This window comes from Pristiophorus japonicus, chromosome 7, assembly GCF_044704955.1.
Source record: "Pristiophorus japonicus isolate sPriJap1 chromosome 7, sPriJap1.hap1, whole genome shotgun sequence".
Classification (NCBI taxonomy): Eukaryota; Metazoa; Chordata; class Chondrichthyes; family Pristiophoridae; genus Pristiophorus; species Pristiophorus japonicus.
This window is the reverse complement of record NC_091983.1, coordinates 32,423,455-32,442,168: the sequence shown is the minus strand read 5'-3', so window position 1 is coordinate 32,442,168 and position 18,714 is coordinate 32,423,455. Positions and strand designations below refer to the sequence as shown.

The 18,714-nt window shown below is 42.6% G+C and overlaps 1 protein-coding gene across 2 annotated transcripts in view; it reads right to left on the bottom strand.

The window, feature by feature from the left end:
• gclc (glutamate-cysteine ligase, catalytic subunit) overlaps window positions 1-18,714 on the bottom strand; it is a 103,711-nt gene that overhangs the window by 60,190 nt on the left and 24,807 nt on the right. For both annotated transcript variants that reach the window (XM_070884893.1, XM_070884894.1), the window contains 2 exons: window positions 10,374-10,486; window positions 9,310-9,492 (listed from right to left, as the gene is read on the bottom strand). In XM_070884893.1, coding sequence (XP_070740994.1) covers window positions 9,310-9,492; window positions 10,374-10,486 — 296 coding nt within the window. The remainder of the gene's footprint in view (window positions 1-9,309; window positions 9,493-10,373; window positions 10,487-18,714) is intronic.

Genomic DNA, 18,714 nt, shown 5'->3' with positions numbered 1-18,714 from the left:
CAGAGGACAGGAACATTGCAAATGTTACACCCTTGCTCAAAAAACTCTGCAACTACAGGTCTGTCAGTTTAACCTCTAATGGGGAAGCTTTTACAAATGATAATCCAGGACAAAATTAAGAGTCACTTGGACAAGTGTGGATTAATTAAGGAAAGCCAGCACAGATTTGTTAAAAGGAAAACAGGTGTTCAACTTGACAATTTTTGAATGAGGTAACAGGGGGTTGATGAGGGCAATGCGATTGATGTGGTGTACATGGACTTCCAAAAAGGTGTTCGATAAAGCACCACATAATAGGCTTGCCAGCAAAGTTGAAGCCCATGGAATAAAAGGGATAGTGGAAGCATGGATACAAAATTGGCTAAATCGACAGGAAACGGAGAGTAGTGGTGAACGGCTGTGCTTCGGACTGCATTGGGGGTGGAGGGGGGGGGGGGGAAGGGGGAAGGTATACAGTGGTGTTCCCCAGGAGTCAATACTAGAACCACTGCTTTTCTTGATATATATTAATGATTTGGACTTGGGTGTTCATGGCACTATTTCAAAATTTGTGGCTGACAAAACTTGGAACAGTGAGGAGGATAGTAATAGACTTCAAGAGGATAGGCAGGCTTGGTGGAATGGGCAGACATGTGGCAGATTAAGTTTAATACAGAAAAGTACAAAGTGATGCATTTTGGTAGGAAGAACAAGGAGAGGCAATATAAACTAAAGGGTACATGCTAATGGGGGTGCAAGAACAGAAACACCTGGGGGGTACAGGTGCACAAATCGTTGAAGGTGGCAGGGCAGGTTGAGGAAAGCGGTTTAAAAAAAAGCATACGGGATCCTGGGCTTTATAAATAGAGGCAGAGTGTACAAAAGCAAGAGCCATGATGAACCTTTATAAAGCCTCAACTGGAGTATTGTTTCCAATTTTGGGCACCACACTTTAGGAAGGGTGAAGGCTTTAAGAGATTTACAAGGAATGAGGGACTTCAGGTATGTGGATCGACTGGAGAAGCTGAGGTTATTCTCTGAGCAGAGAAGATGGAGAGGAGATTTGATAGAGATGCTCAAAATTATGAGGGATCTAGACAATAGAGAGAAACTGTTCCCATTGGCAGAAGAGTAGAGAACCAGAATATACAGATTGGCAGAAGATCCAAGGGAGACATGAGGAAAATCTTTTTTTTTTTAAATAAACACAGCAAGTGGTTAGGATCTGGAATGCATTGCCTGAAAGGATGGTGGAGGCAGATTCAATCGTAGCTTTCAAAAGGGAATTAGATAAGCACCTGAAGGGAAAAAAAATTGCAGGGCTACAGGGAAAGGGCAGAAGAGTGGGTCGAGCAGAAGCACTCTTGCAGAGAGCCAGTACAGGCTCGAAGGGCCGAATTACCTCAGACTGTGCTTTAATGATTCTATAGTCTGAAGGAATTTTGAATCCTCTCAAATGCTTCATTGTTAAGCACTTGCAAGATCAATAATAAAACAGTGAGTTGGAACTTCAGGAAGTTTTGTATCTCACACCACATCAACATCTACAACCAGATGACAATGTGCAAGAACATTTTTCAAAAATCGGTAAGGAAGCAGAATAAACTACTTGATCCACAAAATGGATAAATCTTTTGGATGCAACTCTGAAATCCAGATGGGATCTCAAGTTCGGTTCCCAGAATTTGGCAGCTTATCAAATCTTCTACCCACAGAATAATCAATTTTATTGGGTAAGCAAAAAGGGGGGGAGGGGGAAAAAATCAAAAGCAGCTTTGGCTCACAAAGTACTATGACACTGGTCTTGATAGGAGCTTTAAATTAGTCTGCATGCCCAAGACCATCTTAGCAATTAAATGCTAGTTTTAAATAAATTCTCAGGATTATAGGCATTACTGACAAGGCAGCCTTCACTGTCCATTCCTAGTTGCTTTGAGAAGGTGGGGACAAGCCTTCTTGAACCGCTGCAGTTCTTGTGGCACTGGTGCTCCCACAAATGGTGTTAGGTAGGGAATTCCAGGATATTGATTAACTTAGCCACAGTGAAGGTAATGTCCAAATCAGAATGGTGTGTGACTTGAGGGAACTTGGTGGTCCCACAACATTGCTGCTCATTCTCAGTGGTAGATATCGCAGGATGCTGTTGAAGTAACCTTAGCAAGTTGTTGCAATGATGACTGTAGATAAATGATTGCTCAAGAGTTCAGCTCAGATAAAATGGAGAACCATTAGAATATGGCTTGCCCGGATCGCCATGGTATGAGCAAGCTTCAATATCGGACATAAAAATACATGGGATGCAAGGTAGTCTTCATTCCTCAAATACAGGAACAGCAAACCCAGGATAGCAAAAAGTAAAAAGCAGCTTTGGCACACTCTGTACTATGACACTAGTCTTGATTGGAGCTTTAAATTAGTCTGCAGGCCCCACCCCCCCCATTACCATTTTGGATGTTTACTTGAGACTTTTTCCTCATGCTCAGCACAAAAAACTACTTAAGTACACCGTTTCTCTTTCCAAACCAAATTCCTGAGTGCGCCTTTCAATGCCCAATATTTGGATAATGATAGCAAGTCTACTGCATTATTACTGGAAACATCACTTGCCCATAGTTTATCTCCTTGACTTCTGAAGGTCGTATCAGACCTTAACTCAGGCAGTAAGCTAACAAACCAATTTATTAATAGACAAGTAAGCAATAGCAAAGAAAAATTGCAGATTTTAAGCCATACAGAACAAAATTATTCCTCATTAGTAACATCTTCCATGCAAAACCTCAGAGACTGAAAAAGTCACTGAAAATTATAGTTGGTGGTTTGCTGCCAACTTTCTAGAGCTCCTGCCCCTCTCAGCTTTAGAAGGATTCTTGAATTGGGGATAATCTAACCGAGATAACGCCTCCTTTGAAGTTCATCCAGGAAAGCAAATACCTATTTTGTTTTTTTAAATTGCATCAAGCTGTCAGACATGCACAGGATGTCAAATACAAAGGACATTTGCTATAGAGGGTACCTACTTGCAATCCTTGAAGTTCATCTATGAAGCGGAACACCAATACTTTTACAGATAAGCATCAACAATGCAGGTGGATGGAACACTAATGGAGCTTTGCACTAAACAAGCATTAACACATTAAGATAGCCTTTTGTTTCATTGCGGCAACTTACAAATGCATTATATATGTTCCGATACTGAAATGCACTAGTCAATCTAAGTTATGGCTTCAATTGAAGCTGACTTTAACCTATAAGTATCGTAACAAGGAAGGAAACAAACACACCATGGGGTGAAGTTTCGGGCCGCGCCTAGAACGGCACAGCCCCGACCTAGACTCCTGTTTATCGCGCCTAAAAGTGAGTCAGAAAAATACCTCCAGATTCTCCAGCTCCCTGGGAGCTCGGCGCGGTGCGCACACAGCAGCAGGGTGCGGAGCCACAGAGTCGCACCTATTCTACAAGTGGTGGGGGCCGGGGCTAATTTAAATGAGACGACGACATGCCGGCAGCCTTGCGCGTGCACGTTGAAGCACGTGCGCGCAGTAGCCCATAAACATTGGCACTCGGCCATTTTTAAAGGGACTTAAAGAAAAAGTGTTCATTTGTCTGTTGAACCCATGGAAAGGCTTGGGATTGAAGGAGTCTGAAGGACTGCTTTTAGCAGCAGTGTTGAAGAAATCACCTGCTGAAATCAGAGAGTGCTACTTGCTGTGTCTTCGGCCGCCGTCGAGCCACTGCCGCCGCCCCTATCCCGTGGCCGAATGGCCTCAGCTTTCCTTGCAGCTCGAAGGCTGCCTGCTTGCTGTGTCTTCGTCTGCCGTTGAGCCACTGATGCCGCCCCTGTCTCCTACATGGAAGGAAGGCCTGCCTGAAGTACCGCAGCTCGAAGGCTGCCTGCTGCCGTTGTTGGACTACCGTCGAGTCACTGACGCCACCCTGTCTCCTCCATGGAAAGCCTGCCTGAAGCACTGCAGCTCAAAGGCTGCTGCTGCTGCTTCACACAGTTAGGAATATTCAATATTTTATCTTTGCTTTGTTTATAATTTTTTTATTCAGGATGGCTCTGTATAAGCAAGAGTGTTGAATGTTTGTAGAATTGAATTACTTTCTCCCCCCCACACCTCGTTCCCTACGTCCAATTTGTAAAATGTAGGCAAGGTTTTTCTGAGCGTACAAAAATCTGCACTTATGCCATTCTAAGTTAGTTTGGAGTAAGTTTTCACTGCCTAAACTTTCAAAACAGGCGTAAATAACCAGACATGCCCCCTTTTGAAAAACAAAATCCGTTCCAAACTGAAACTGTTCTAACTGACTAGAACTGGAGCAAACTAAATGCCGAGAATTGTAATTTCTAAGATACTCCATTCTAAACCAGTTGCTCCAAAAAAAATAGGAGCAACTCAGGCCGAAACTTGACCCACATATTTGGTCCTCAGACCTCAGTAGTTAGCATGCTCAAATCCCTTTAATCTGTTGTCAAGGACCTTAATTACTGTAAGCAGGTGATGCAACACATGAACAGAACAATGGAAGTTCAACTATAGGAAGCCCTTAAAGTATTGGATTAATAGGAACAGGAGTAGGCCATTTGGTCCCTCAAGCCTGTTCCGCCATTCAATAAGATCATTGCTGACCTGATCTTGGCCTCGGCTCCACTTCCCTGCCCACGCCCCATAACCCTTTATTCCTTTATCCCTCAAAATTCTGTCCATCTCCGCCTTAAATATATTCAATGACCCAGCCTCCACAGCTCTCGGGAGTAGAGAATTTAAGATTCACGACCTTCAGAAGAAATTCCTCCTCATTTCCGTTTTAAATGGGCGACCCCTTATTCTGAACCTATGCCCCCCTAGTTCGAGATTCCCCCATGAGGGGAAACATCCTTTGCATCTACCCTGTCAAGCCCCCTCAGAATCTTAAAAGCTTCAATAAGATCACCTCTTAGTCTTTTAAACTCCAATGAGTATAGGCCCAACCTTTCTTCATAGGACAACCCCTTCATCTCAGGAAACAACCTCGTGAACCTTCTCTGAACTGCCTCCAATGCAACCCTTGGAGGGTTGGCGCGATGATGCAGCCCTGTTTGACCCCGGTCCGGACATGGATTGGGTCTGTAATGGATCCGTTGGTAAAGATCACTGCTTGCATGTCGTTATGGAGCAACGGAGGATGGTGACGAACTTTTGGGGACAGCCGAAACGGAGGAGTACGCTCCATAGACCCTTGCGGTTGACAGTGTCAAAGGCCTTTGTAAGGTCAAAGGCCATGTACAAGGGTTGGTGCCGTTACCTGCATTTTTCTTGCAGCTGTCATGCTGTAAAAATCATGTCCGTTGTACCCCGAAGTGGACAAAATCCACACTGACTCCGGGAGGAGCTCCTCAGCCACAGGGAGAAGACTGTTGAGGAGGACTCTAGTGACGACTTTCCCAGTGGTTGATAACAGATTCCTCTGTAGTTGCCAAAGCAAGCACTCTACTCTGAACTCTTTCTCAGAAAACGAACCAAAGGTGGGCAGAGGAAGCATTTCAAGGAAACCCTCAAAGCCTCCCTGATAAAGTGCAACATCCCCACCGACACTTGGGAGTCCCTGGCCAAAGACCGCTCCAAGTGGAGGGGGGCTGAGCACAGTGTCTCATCGCCGAGAGTATACAGAAACCAAGCGCAGGCAGCGGAAAGAGTATGCGGCAAACCAGTCCCACCCTACTTTCCCTCAACGACAGTCCCTGTCACAGATGGGACAGGGATCTGTGGTCCTCGTATTGCACTATTCAGTCACCGAAGAACTCATTTTTAGAGGGGAAGTCTTCCTCGATTCCGAGGGGCTGCCTATGATGATCCAACCTTAAATAAGGAGACCAAAACTGTATCAGTACTCCAGGTGTGATTTCACTAACTGCCTTGTACAGTTGTAGTAAGACTTCCCTGCTTTTATACTCTCTCCCTCTTGCACCATTCCATTTGCCTTCCTAATTATTTGCTGTACTTGCATGCTAACTTGGTGTTTCATGTTCAAGGACCCCCCCAGATCCCTGGCAGCATTTTGTAATCTCTCCCTATTTAAATAATAATTTGCTTTTTTATTTTTTCCTACCAAAGTGGTTAACCTCACATTTTCTCACATTATACTTCATCTACTAAATGTTTGCCCACTTAGGCTGTCTGTATCCTTTTGCAGATTCTTTGCATCCTCCTCACACCTTGCTTTCACACCTATCTTTGTGTCATCAGCAAATTTGGCTACATTACACTTGGTCATTAATATAGATTTCAAATAGTTGAGGACCCAGCATAGAGCCTGTGCCACCCCACTAGTTACTGTTTACCAACCTGAAAATTACCCATTTATCCCAACTCTTGTTAGCCAATCCTCGATCCATGCTAATATATTACCCCCAACCCAGTGAGCTCTTATCTTGTGCAGTAACATTTTAGGTGGCACCTTATCGAATGCCTTTTGGAAATCCAAATACATGACATCTACTGGTTCTCCTTTATCCACCCTGCTCGTTACATCCTCAAAGAACTCCAACAAATTTGTCAAACGGGATTTCCCTTTCATAAAACTATGCTGACTCTGCTTGACTATTATGATTTTCTAAATGTCTTGCTACTACTTCCTTAATAATGAACTCCAGCATTTTCCCAATGACAGATGTTAGGCTAAGTGGTCTATAGTTTCCTGCTTTGTCTCACTCCTTTCTTATATTTGCGGTTTTCCAATCCGCTGGGACTGCCCCAGAATCCAGGTAATTTTGTTAAATTACAACCAATGCATCTACTATCTCTGCAGCCACTTCTTTTAAGACCCTTGGGTGCAGGCCATCAGGTTCAGGGGACTTGTCCACATCCCATTAGTTTGCCTAGTACTTTTTCTCGATTGATGGTGATTGTTTTAAGTTACCCCCACCCCCTGCTCTCCCAATAGCCCCTTGATTATTTGGATACTTTTAGTGTCTTCTATCGTAAAGACTGATACAAAATTTGCTCAAAGTCTCTGCCATTTCCATGTTTCCCATTATTAATTCTTCAGTCTCATCCTTTAAGGGACCAACATTTACTTTAGCTACTCTTTTCCTTTATATTACCTGTAGAAGCTCTTACTGTCTATTTCTTGCAGGTTTACTCTCAAACTATCTTCTGTGTTTTTTTGGTCATCCTTTGCTGGTTTCTAAAAATTTCCCAATCCTCTGGCCTTCCACTGTTCTTCGCAATATTGTATGCCTTGGTTTTCAATTTGCTAGTCCTTTACTTCCTTATTTAGCCACAGATGGTTCATACTTCAGGTCTTTTTCTCACTGGCATAAAGCTTTGCTGGGAGTTATGAAATATCTCCTTAAATGTTTGCCACTGCTTATCTGCCGTCTTACCCTGTAATCTACTTTCCCAGTCCACTTTAGTCAACTCGACTTTCATACCTTCATAGGATTGCCCATTCCTTCAGTTGCAACTTTGGCTCAGAACAGCAAACCACATAGGAAACATCAAAGCTCACAATAATCAGAACATCTTGATACCAAAATACTATCACCACATACAGATGATCCACATCAAGAAAAGCATCTTGGTATCAAGTGTTAAGCAAAACAAAAAATAGTGACAGGTGATCCATACCATTGATATCAGTTTATGCTGAGGATAGCCATTCAATGTTATGCCCGAGGAGCTTTAACATGCACTTTGGAATTTCATTTAATGCCACCCTGCTGGACCGTCAGGAGAAAAGGGAAGTAGAAAACCATATCATAGTTCGATGAGTGGCACCAAGATTCTTGTCCAATTGTAAAAATGGCCAGGAGGCAGTGTTCAAAACATAGGTCATAGGCAAAACAAATGACAATGTTCTGACCAACACAAGCAAACTTCAGCATTTCCAAAGCTGGCAAGCTGGGGGATAAAAATGGTTTCCAAGGAAGTTCAATATATAATGCAAAGGAGGAAAAAAAAAACTTACATTTGTATAGCTCCATTCAGTTATCTTCAAGCACTTTACAATTAAGATTACAAAAAGGTCAACAAGGCAACAGCCAGTTGTCAGAAATACCATAAATGGGTACAACTCATGATTCTTGCAGTTGGAGACCGGAATTTATTATTAGTGGTAGAGCAACTATGGAACGCACTATAGCTCAACTATTTAAAAAGAAATTTGCAGAATTTATTTATTGCATTCTCTAAAAGGGACCACTAAATGTTACACATTTTATGCAAGTAACCTCAAATCACGTCTTGAAATAAAATGTTGTGTATTCAATTCAGAAGGTTGTGGGTTTAAGTCCCACTCCAGGAACTTGAACACTAAAAAAAATCTCAGCTAACAATCCAGTGCAGTGCTGCATTGTGAGGTGCAGTCTTTTAGATGAAATGTTAAACCAAGGCCCCGCCCAGTCTGTCCTCAGGTGGACATAAAAGATCCCATGGCACTATTTCAAAGAGCAGGGGAGTTATAAGAAATAGGAGCAGTAGGCCATTGACCCCTCAAGCCTGCTCAGCCATTTAATAAGATCATGGCTGATCTGATCTTGGGCTCAGCTCCACTTACCTGCCCGCTTCCTATAATCCTTCACTCCCTTATCATTCAAATATCTGTCTATCTTTGCCTTAAATATATTCAATGACCCAGCCTCCACAGCTCTCTGGGACTGAGAATTCCATGGATTTATGACCTTCTAGAAATTCCTCATCTCAGTTCTAAATGGCCCCTTATTCTGAAACTATGCCCTCTAGGTCAAGATTCCGAGTGGAAACATCCTCTCTGCATCTACCTTGTTGAGCCCCCTCAGTATCATATGTTTCTATAAGATCTCCTCTCATTCTTCTGAATTCCAATGAGGTTGGGTCTCTACTCATTGGAATTAAGAATAGAGGTGATCTTATCAAAATGTGTAAGATTACGAGTGGGCTTGACAAGGTGGATGCAGAGAGGATGTTTCCACTGATGGGGGAGACTAGAACTAGAGGGCATGATCTTAGAATAAGGGGCCACCCAGTTAGAACTGAGATGAGGAGAAATTTCTTCTCAGAAGGTTGTGAATCTGTGGAATTCGCTGACAGAGCTGTGGAAGCTGGAACATTGAATAAATTTAAGACAGAAATAGACAGTTTCTTGAACGATAAGGGGATAAGGGGTTATGGAGAGCAGGTAGGGAAGTGGAGCTGAGGCCATGATCAGATCAGCCATGATATTATTGAATGGCGGAGCAGGCTCGAGGGGCCGTATGGCCTACTCCTGTTTTTTATCTTCTCATGACTTCTGTCGTTATAAATCAAGTCCTTTAGGTTCACTCTATTTCATCGCAAACTATTTTATATGAACCTGAAAAAAAACACTAACCTGGGGAAGGAAGTGATACTGCAGATGGTCTCATTCGCTTTCAACAAGGAAAACACTTCCTGTCGCCGTAACTTCATGTTTGCTTCCACAGTGTTAAAATCCGCCATAGTGCCTCCATATGGTTGCCCTGGAGTACCTTCAATCATATAGCTGCCATATTCGGGTCTCCAAAGAGTGGGATGGCTTTGGATAAAACAGCAAGTATAATGAAATTGCATTTTAAAATGTTAGCTCTACTATTTGTTACTTAGCAAGATAGATCTTAAGAGTTTAGCTACTCCGATGATTCAGAAACCCTTTTTAAAGTTCTAAGCTTGGTCCTTGGTTGATGTGGAATTAGCAGATCATAACCATTCGGAGATACTACAATTAATCCAAAGTCCTAGGGCCAGACTTTGAAAATGTATGTAGGGCATCAGGCAAAAAGATGATTGTGCAAGATTCTCTCTTTTCCCCAATTGAATTGACCTGCCAACATGCAATGCCTATATTCATACATGAAGAATGGCCACTTGGATGAAGAACTGATGAATTGCCAAAACCCTAGCATAAGTTACCACCTTTAGAAGAGGGGTAGGGTTTAAATAGAGTAAACTAGGTCTGTTCATTTTGATCAACTCTCAAATTGAAAAATTTAGTTTTTTCTTCATCAGTCATTGGTAATCTTCACAGTACTGTAATTATAAAGCACAAGTAATTCACTGCTTATGAAAAAATGGTCTCTATCTGAAAGTGTTGACTCACTCAAATGAGAATTGTGCAGGTTTGGAACCTCAACCAAGTGGCCATTATTCACATGAGTCTTGATTAGTACTGGCAAGCTGTCCAATTATGGAAAGCATCACAACCAAGCCTAACCTTGTCTTCACCTCGGTGACAATACATGCATATCCAGTAGAGGTCACTGTATAGATAAAGAAACATGGCAGAGTTTTCCTTCCCTAACCCTGGGGCATACAATTAACTGCAGCACACCTACTGCACTAGCTGAGAAAATTGGTGCATAGAAAAATGATGATTCCACTTCCAGAATGTTTCAATTTATGAACAAAACATTCACTTACTTCGGGTTTGTCTTTTCACCCTGATTTTGCAGTTCACGAAGAATATCTTCTCCCTGCAGCAACACTTGAACTTTCTCATGTTTGTGATCAAATGATAACAACATATACTCAACCTAGTGGACAAAGTAGAATTAAGTAAATACCAACATTAACACTAGTGCTAGTCAAACTACAATCCAAATAAAAAGGTTGATCAAATTGTTCTCTAAATGTGCAAATATTTCCTTTGTCAGCTGAAAATAGAAATAAACATTGTTTCAGAATTTTTGTGCTGAATGCTTGCCATGGCAATGTTAATCAGTGGGCATTCAATCATTAACCTGCAGTGCTCCAGCAAGCTGGTTTATGCTACTTGGGAACAGAATATCCTGGGTCTGCCCACTCATTCAATCCAGAGAAAATGCTCTTTGGCTGTTTATACTATCCTGATAGTATGTTTTGAGACTCTTAGGTTAGCCCCCAAACTAGTTTAAAGTTATGGCCCCATTAAAATAATAGGGCCAGTCTGGGATAGAACAGCTCTTCAATGTCCTGCAGACTAAAGATGGGGACACAGTGACATACTGTGAGGTGAGAGTGGCCCTGGGAGCACTCAGCATAGACTCCAGACCTGGTTAAGTCTCAGCTTCAAGTCAAATAGAGCCAAGGAAACCTGATCACCACAATTGCAAATCTGTACTCCATGTTAAACATTCCTTCAGATTCCTCCAAGCAAACAAGGACTCCTGGATGCCAAGATTTGGGCTACTAGATCTGTCCTTAGTCCTACTTAGCATGGTGGTAGTGCCACTTCACACAATGGAGAATGTCCTCAGTGGAAACAAGGTGGTCCCTTCTACCAGTGCTATCATGGGCAAACGTGGGATAGTGAGGGCAAGGATATGAAGATTACTTCCTCATATTGGTTCCTTCACCAATTGATACAGGCTTAGTCCTTCAGGATGTGATCAGCGTGCCAGTGGTGGTACTGAATCATTCTTGGTGGGGGACTTCAAGAGTATACCAAGAATGATTCAGTACCACCACTGACATTGATCACGTCCTGAAGTACACAGCTGAAAAACTAAGCCTGCATCAAATGGTGAAGACACAGTGAGAAAGTAACCTTCACAACCTCATCCTCACTATTGTATCACAGACATGTTTGCCTGCAATAGCACTGGCAGAAGGGACCACCTCATTTCCACCAAGGACATCTGCCATTTATTAAAGTGGCACTACCACCATGCTAAGTAGGACTAAGGACAGATCTGGCAGCCCAAAACGGAGCATCCAAGGAGGTGCTGTGGGCCAGCAGCAGCAGCAGTATAGCACTACAAACTAACCTCATGGTCCAACATATTATCCACTCCCTGATCAAGCTTGGAGACCAACCCAGGTCAATGGATAGTGTAGAAATATGCACCAAGAGCAGCACCAGGCATACTTTAGAATATGGTACAGATCCAGTGAAGCTAATACACAGGGCTATTTGCATGCTAAACACCAAGGCCACAGACAGAGCCAAGTGAACCTACAACCAACAGATCAGGGCAAAGCTCTGCAGGCCCATTAAAAAGAGGCAGCTCGTGCAGAGCACAGAGTGCAGCAGCATAGAGTGGCATTCGTGAGTTTGGTAAGTGGATGAGTTTTAAGGGCAAGTGAGGGTGGCAGGTGCTGTTTTGTCTTGTTTTTCCTACCAGTGCTGACACTAGATCAGCTGATAAGAAGTGCGAGAGTAGGAGATGGAGGCCCAGAGACCAGCCCAACCAGCTGCAGACAAAGATAGAGGAGTGCGAAATCAAGAGAGGACGTCACAGCCAAGCTGGTAAGTGGTTGGCTGTTCGACTGGTAAGTATAACTCTCTTTTAGACTGACTTTTAGATTGGTTTAATTGGCAGCGAACTACTAAGTAGCTGTTTGGTGTTTAAGTAAATTTTAGTAAGTAAATTAATTGAAGGGTAAAGTCATGGCAGGAGAGCTCGGACCCGTGTCATGCTCCTCCTGTGCTATGTGGGAAATCAGGGACACTGACTATTATGTGTGCAGGAAGTGTATCCTGCTGCAGCTCCTGACAGACCTAATGATGGCACTGGAGCTGCGGATGGACTCACTCTGGAGCATGCGCGATGCTGAGAATGTTGTGGATAGCACATTTAGTGAGTTGGTCACACTGCAGGTAAAGGTTAGGGCAGATAGTGAATGGGTGACCAAGAGACAAGGCAAGAGCAGGAAGTAGTACTGTTGGGGGGAGATGACTTACCAGGGGAAGGCACCAGCAGCCAGGTTCATGGCACCATGGGTGGCTCTGCTGCACAGAAGGGTGGGAAAAAAAGTGGGAGCTATAGTGATAGGGGACTCTATTGTAAGGGGAATAGATAGGAGTTTCTGCAGCCGCAATCGAGACTCCAGGGTGGTATGTTGCCTCCCTGGTGCAAGGGTCAAGGATGTCAAGGATGTCTCGGAGCGGCTGCAGAACATTCTGGAGAGGGAGGGTGAACAGCCAGTTGTTGTGGTACATGTAGGTACCAACGATATAGGTAAGAAGCGGGAAGAGGTCCTACAAGCTGAATTAATGGAGCTAGGAGTTAAATTAAAAAGTAGGACCTCAAAAAGGTAGTAATCTCTGGATTGCTACCAGTGCCACGTGCTAATCAGAGTAGAGGGAGCAGGATAGTTAGAATAAATACGTGGCTTGAGCAGTGGTGCAAGAGGGAGGGATTCAAATTCCTGGGACATTGGAACCAGTTCTGGGGAAAGTAGGACCTGTACAAAAAGGGACAGTTTGCACTTGGCCAGGACTGGAACTGATGTCCGAGGGGTAACATTTGCTAATGTAGTTCGGGAGTGTTTAAACTAATATAGCAGGGGGATGGGAACCTATGCAGCGAGACAGGGTGAAGTAATATGGAGTCAGAAACAGATGATAGAAAGGTAAAAAGCAATAGTGGAAGTCTGAGTAAACAAAGGCAAGAAACAAAAAGGGCCACACTACATCATAATTCTAAAAGGACAAAGTGTGTTAAAAAAACAAGCCTGAAGGCTTTGTGGCTTAATGCAAGGAGTATCCGTAATAAGGTGGATGAATTAACTGTGCAAATAGATGTTAACAGATATGATGTGATTGGGATTACGGAGACGTGGCTCCATGATGAACAGGGCTGGGAACTCAACATCCAGGGGTATTCAACATTCAGGAAGGATAGAATAAAAGGAAAAGGAGGTGGGGTAGCATTGCTGGTTAAAGGAGCAGATTAATGCAATAGTTAGGAAGGACATTAGCTTGGATGACATGGAATCTATATGGGTAGAGCTGCAGAACACCAAAGGGCAAAAAAAGTTAGTGAGAGTTGTGTACAGACCTCCAAACAGTAGTAGTGATGTTGGGGAGGGCATCAAACAGGAAATTAGGGGTGCATGCAATAAAAGGTGCAGCAGTTATCATGGGTGACTTTAATATGCATATAGATTGGGCTAACCAAACTGGAAGCAATACAGGGGAGGGGGATTTTCTGGAGTGCATAAGGGATGGTTTTCTAGACCAATATGTCGAGGAACCAACTCGGGGGGAGGCCATCTTAGACTGGGTGTTGTGTAATGAGAGAGGATTAATTAGCAATCTTGTTATGCGAGGCCCCTTGGGGATGAGTGACCATAATATGGTGGAATTCTAGATTAGGATGGAGAATGAAACAGTTAATTCAGAGACCATGATCCAGAACTTAAAGAAGGGTAACTTTGAAGGTATGAGGCATGAATTGGCTACGATAGATTGGTGAATGATACTTAAGGGGTTGACAGTGGATGGGCAATGGCAGACATTTAGAGACCGCATGGATGAACTACAACAATTGTACATCCCTGTCTGGCATAAAAATAAAAAAGGGAAGGTGGCTCAACCGCAGCTATCAAGGGAAATCAGGGATAGTATTAAAGCCAAGGAAGTGGCATACAAATTAGCCAGAAATAGCAGCGAACCTGGGGACTGGAAGAAATTTAGAACTCAGCAGAGGAGGACAAAGGGTTTGATTAAGGCAGGGAAAAGAGAGTACGAGGGGAAGCTTGCAGGGAACATTAAGACGGACTGCAAAAGCTTCTATAGATATGCAAAGAGAAAAAGGTTAGTAAAGACAAACGTAGGTCCCCTGCAGTCAGAATCAGGGGAAGTCATAACGGGGAACAAAGAAATGGCAGACCAATTGAACAAGTACATTGGTTCGGTATTCACTAAGGAGGACACAAACAACCTTCCGGATATGAAAGGGGTCAGAGGGTCTAGTAAGAAGGAGGAACTGAGGGAAATCCTTATTAGTCGGGAATTGTGTTGGGGAAATTGATGGGATTGAAGGCCGATAAATCCCCAGGGCCTGATGGACTGCATCCCAGAGTACTTAAGGAGGTGGCCTTGGAAATAGCGGATGCATTGACAGTTATTTTCCAACATTCCATAGATTCTGGATCAGTTCCTATGGAGTGGAGGGTAGCCAATGTAACCCCACTTTTTAAAAAAGGAGGGAGTGATAAAACAGGGAATTATAGACCAGTCAGCCTGACATCGGTCGTGGGTAAAATGATGGAATCAATTATTAAGGATGTCATAGCAGCGCATTTGGAAAGAGGTGACATGATAGGTCCAAGTCAGCATGGATATGTGAAAGGGAAATCATGCTTGACAAATCTTCTGGAAACATCCTCAAAAAATTCCAGTAGAGTGGACAAGGGAGAACCAGTTGATGTGGTATATTTGGACTTTCAGAAGGCTTTCGACAAGGTCCCACACAAGAGATTAATGTGCAAAGTTAAAGTACATGGGATTGGGGGTAGTGTGCTGACGTGGATTGAGAACTGGTTGGCAGACAGGAAGCAAAGAGTAGGAGTAAATGGGTACTTTTCAGAATGGCAGGCAGTGACTAGTGGGGTACCGCAAGGTTCTGTGCTGGGGCCCCAGCTGTTTACATTGTACATTAATGATTTAGACGAGGGGATTAAATGTAGCATCTCCAAATTTGCGGATGACAGTAAGTTGGGTGGCAGTGTGAGCTGTGAGGAGAATGCTATGAACCTGCAGAGTGACTTGGATAGGTTAGGAGAGTGGGCAAATGCATGGCAGATGAAGTATAATGTGGATAAATGTGAGGTTATCCACTTTGGTGGTAAAAACAGAGACAATTATCTGAATGGTGACAGATTAGGAAAAGGGGAGGTGCAACAAGACCTGGTGTCAGGGTACATCAGTCATTGAAGGTTGGCATGCAGGTACAGCAGGCAGTTAAGAAAGCAAATGGCATGTTGGCCTTCATAGCGAGGGGATTGGAGTACAGGGGCAGGGAGTGTTACTACAGTTGTACAGGGCCTTGGTGAGGCCACACCTGGAGTATTGTGTACAGTTTTGGTCTCCTAACTTGAGGAAGGACATTCTTGCTATTGAGAGAATGCAGCGAAGGTTCACCAGACTGATTCCCGGGATGGCGGGACTGACATGTCAAGAAAAACTGGATCAACTGGGCTTGTATTCACTGGAGTTCAGAAGAATGAGAGGGGATCTCATCGAAACGTTTAAAATTCTGACGGGTTTAGACAGGTTAGATGCAGGAAGAATGTTCCCAATGTTGGGGGAAGTCCAGAACCAGGGGTGACAGTCTAAGGATAAGGGGTAAGCCATTAGGACTGAAATGAGGAGAAACTTCTTCACCCAGAGTGGTGAACCTGTGGAATTCTCTATCACAGAAAGTTGTTGAGGCCAATTCACTAAATATATTCAAAAAGGAGTTAGATGTAGTCCTTACTACTAGGGGGATCAAGGGGTCTGGCAAGAAAGCAGGAATGGAGTACTGAAGTTGCATGTTCAGCCATGAACGAACTCATGGAATGGCGGTGCAGGCTCGAAGGGCCGAATGGCCTACTCCTGCACCTATTTTCTAATTTTTTTATGTCTATGTCTTTAAGAACTGGATACGTAGCTTACCTCCTAACCCCCTCCGCCATCTACAAGGCTCAAGTATGCGGGAATTATTTACTAATCGCCTGGATCGGTGCACCTGCAATAACATTGAAGCTTGACACCTATCAGTTTGCTTTACTACAGCCCCTGGCTCAACATTAGTCTCCTCTACCACCAGCACATTGTAAATGCCACACTTGCATTCTACAAAATGCACTGCAGCAACTGGCCAAGGTTACTTAGACAGTACATCTCTCCACTGCAACTTCTACCAAGAATAAGAGCTGCAATGTTGTGGGATCACCATCTCCAAGTTTCCTTCCCAGTAACACATCCACCCTGACTCAAATATGCTTTTCTTTCTTCATTATTTCTGGGTCAGAATTCTGAAAATCCCTACCCAACACCATTGTACAGGGAATGCAGCAATTTAAAGGTGGTCCACCATCACCTTCTCAGGGCAACTAGAGACAGCCAATAAAAAAAAAGGAGGCTATCAGCATTGTTCAGATCCCTAGAACAAATAAAAATTGTTCTCTTATGACAAATTAAAAATCTCAATAGTCGAAGTTACAATTCCAAAACTGTTTCCACCAGGAAATTCAATCTAAATTTCAATGCAAGTTACACAGATTATGCAAACAATATTTAGAATCCAAATTGCAGTTTACTTTTTGTTTGATTTCAAAACTGAGTTTGCAAGCACACAAAGTAAATATTTTGGTTGTAATGCTCTAGATCAATAGATCAGTCTTTCAAAAGCCTTCTTAATTGTTCACACCACCAGCCCACCAAATGCCTCTTGAAGGAGCATCTGCTCTGAGTAACACTCAAGTATTTAACTCGTCACTACCTTGTCCAAATTCTGCCAGCTAATTTTCAATTCAGCAAGCTAGAAGATACCACACCTACTTCAAGTACGAGGTGATCTGAGCACTCAAGCAGTGAATGTGTTGTGTCCAGTTGAATCCATAATTTGCTTTATCTTATCACACTACTCGTACAATATAAACTAATTTATATATTCCATTTGAATGTGCATTTGTTGGGAAAAAAAAGAAACTACCATGTCCCAATCTATGGTCATCTTGGGTAGTTTTGTAGTTAGGCTTTATGTTTAGTGCTAAATTTGAAGTATGACATATTTTTAACTATTTAATGGCTAAAATGTGCATGGCAGCATGTAAAATTATTTATAAAACTAATCAATTAAACAGTTGAAATATTAGAGAAGCTGATTTCAAATGTAAATAAGTTCATTGGAAATCATCAATTTTAAATAAATCTACTGTCAGGATTACAGGTACTGGGTTCAAATTTGATTATTTTCAGGAATTTCTTCTTGCAGATTTTGATTTTACTTCAGCATTTATGATGCTGCTGCTGGAATGTAATATTTTTTCCATATTGAACAGTGACAAAAATTTGCAAGAGACAATGGATCAACATTTAATGGACTACTTAAAGCACAACACATGAATACACCTGCTATAACGACGAGTGGTTATGAAGTAGTCACAGGAATGATTACTAACTAAACCCACTGCAGATATTTAGGGCTAGTAATTACAAGTGTAACCATCCTTTTAACAACATAAGTGTTAATGACTGCCAATGAACCTCTCTGGCACTGAAAATGAACTATTACAAGTGTGGAGTTTCATTCCTTCAGGTTTTGAAATTTTCAGGGAATTTTCCTGAGTTTTTTCTCTTACTCCAATCTTTCTGTACCTGTTCAGACACTGAATTTGCCCCCTTTAATTCGCCCTAGTCAGTCCTTCCAGTTTATTTCCCAATCCTTAAATTTCACTGGTTAGAGAGAAGATACCCTGTTCACTCAGGTTCACAGATGTCCTGTTTTCCACACTGCCATTATCAGCTTGAACTTTTGGGCAAAAATGTTTTGAGATGAAGGGTGCAGGGGCAAGTCTAACCAACAGTAGATGCCTGTAGATGCCCTGCTACAACAAAATCTGGCCCACTATATATTGTGCCAGATCCTATAATCCAGCTGAAAATGGTTCACTGAAACTGCTTGCAAGACTGCTAATTTTGATTATCTGGCTCATGAATTGGATTAAACAATGATCCAATGCACATTCAACACAATGGTTACTTCACTATAAAAATCATAGAACAATCACCTGGGGAATACAGATTACAACTGAACAGATTACAATCTTAAAACAATGCTGGGGCTTTGCTGGTTAAATTTGGAACGAGTAGGCAAATCAGACAAATTTTCCTTAGTTTTGTCTTTGAAATGTTAAGTGCTGTCACTTTCCATAGCAGTTAAATTGTGCAAATTGAGAGTTTCTGGAAAGAACGGAGTTGATGGGCTAAATTTCCTTTCCTCATTTTAGTTCTATATTAATTACATGTCCAGCAGCTTTTCACAGCATAGGCACTTGCCAAAAGGTT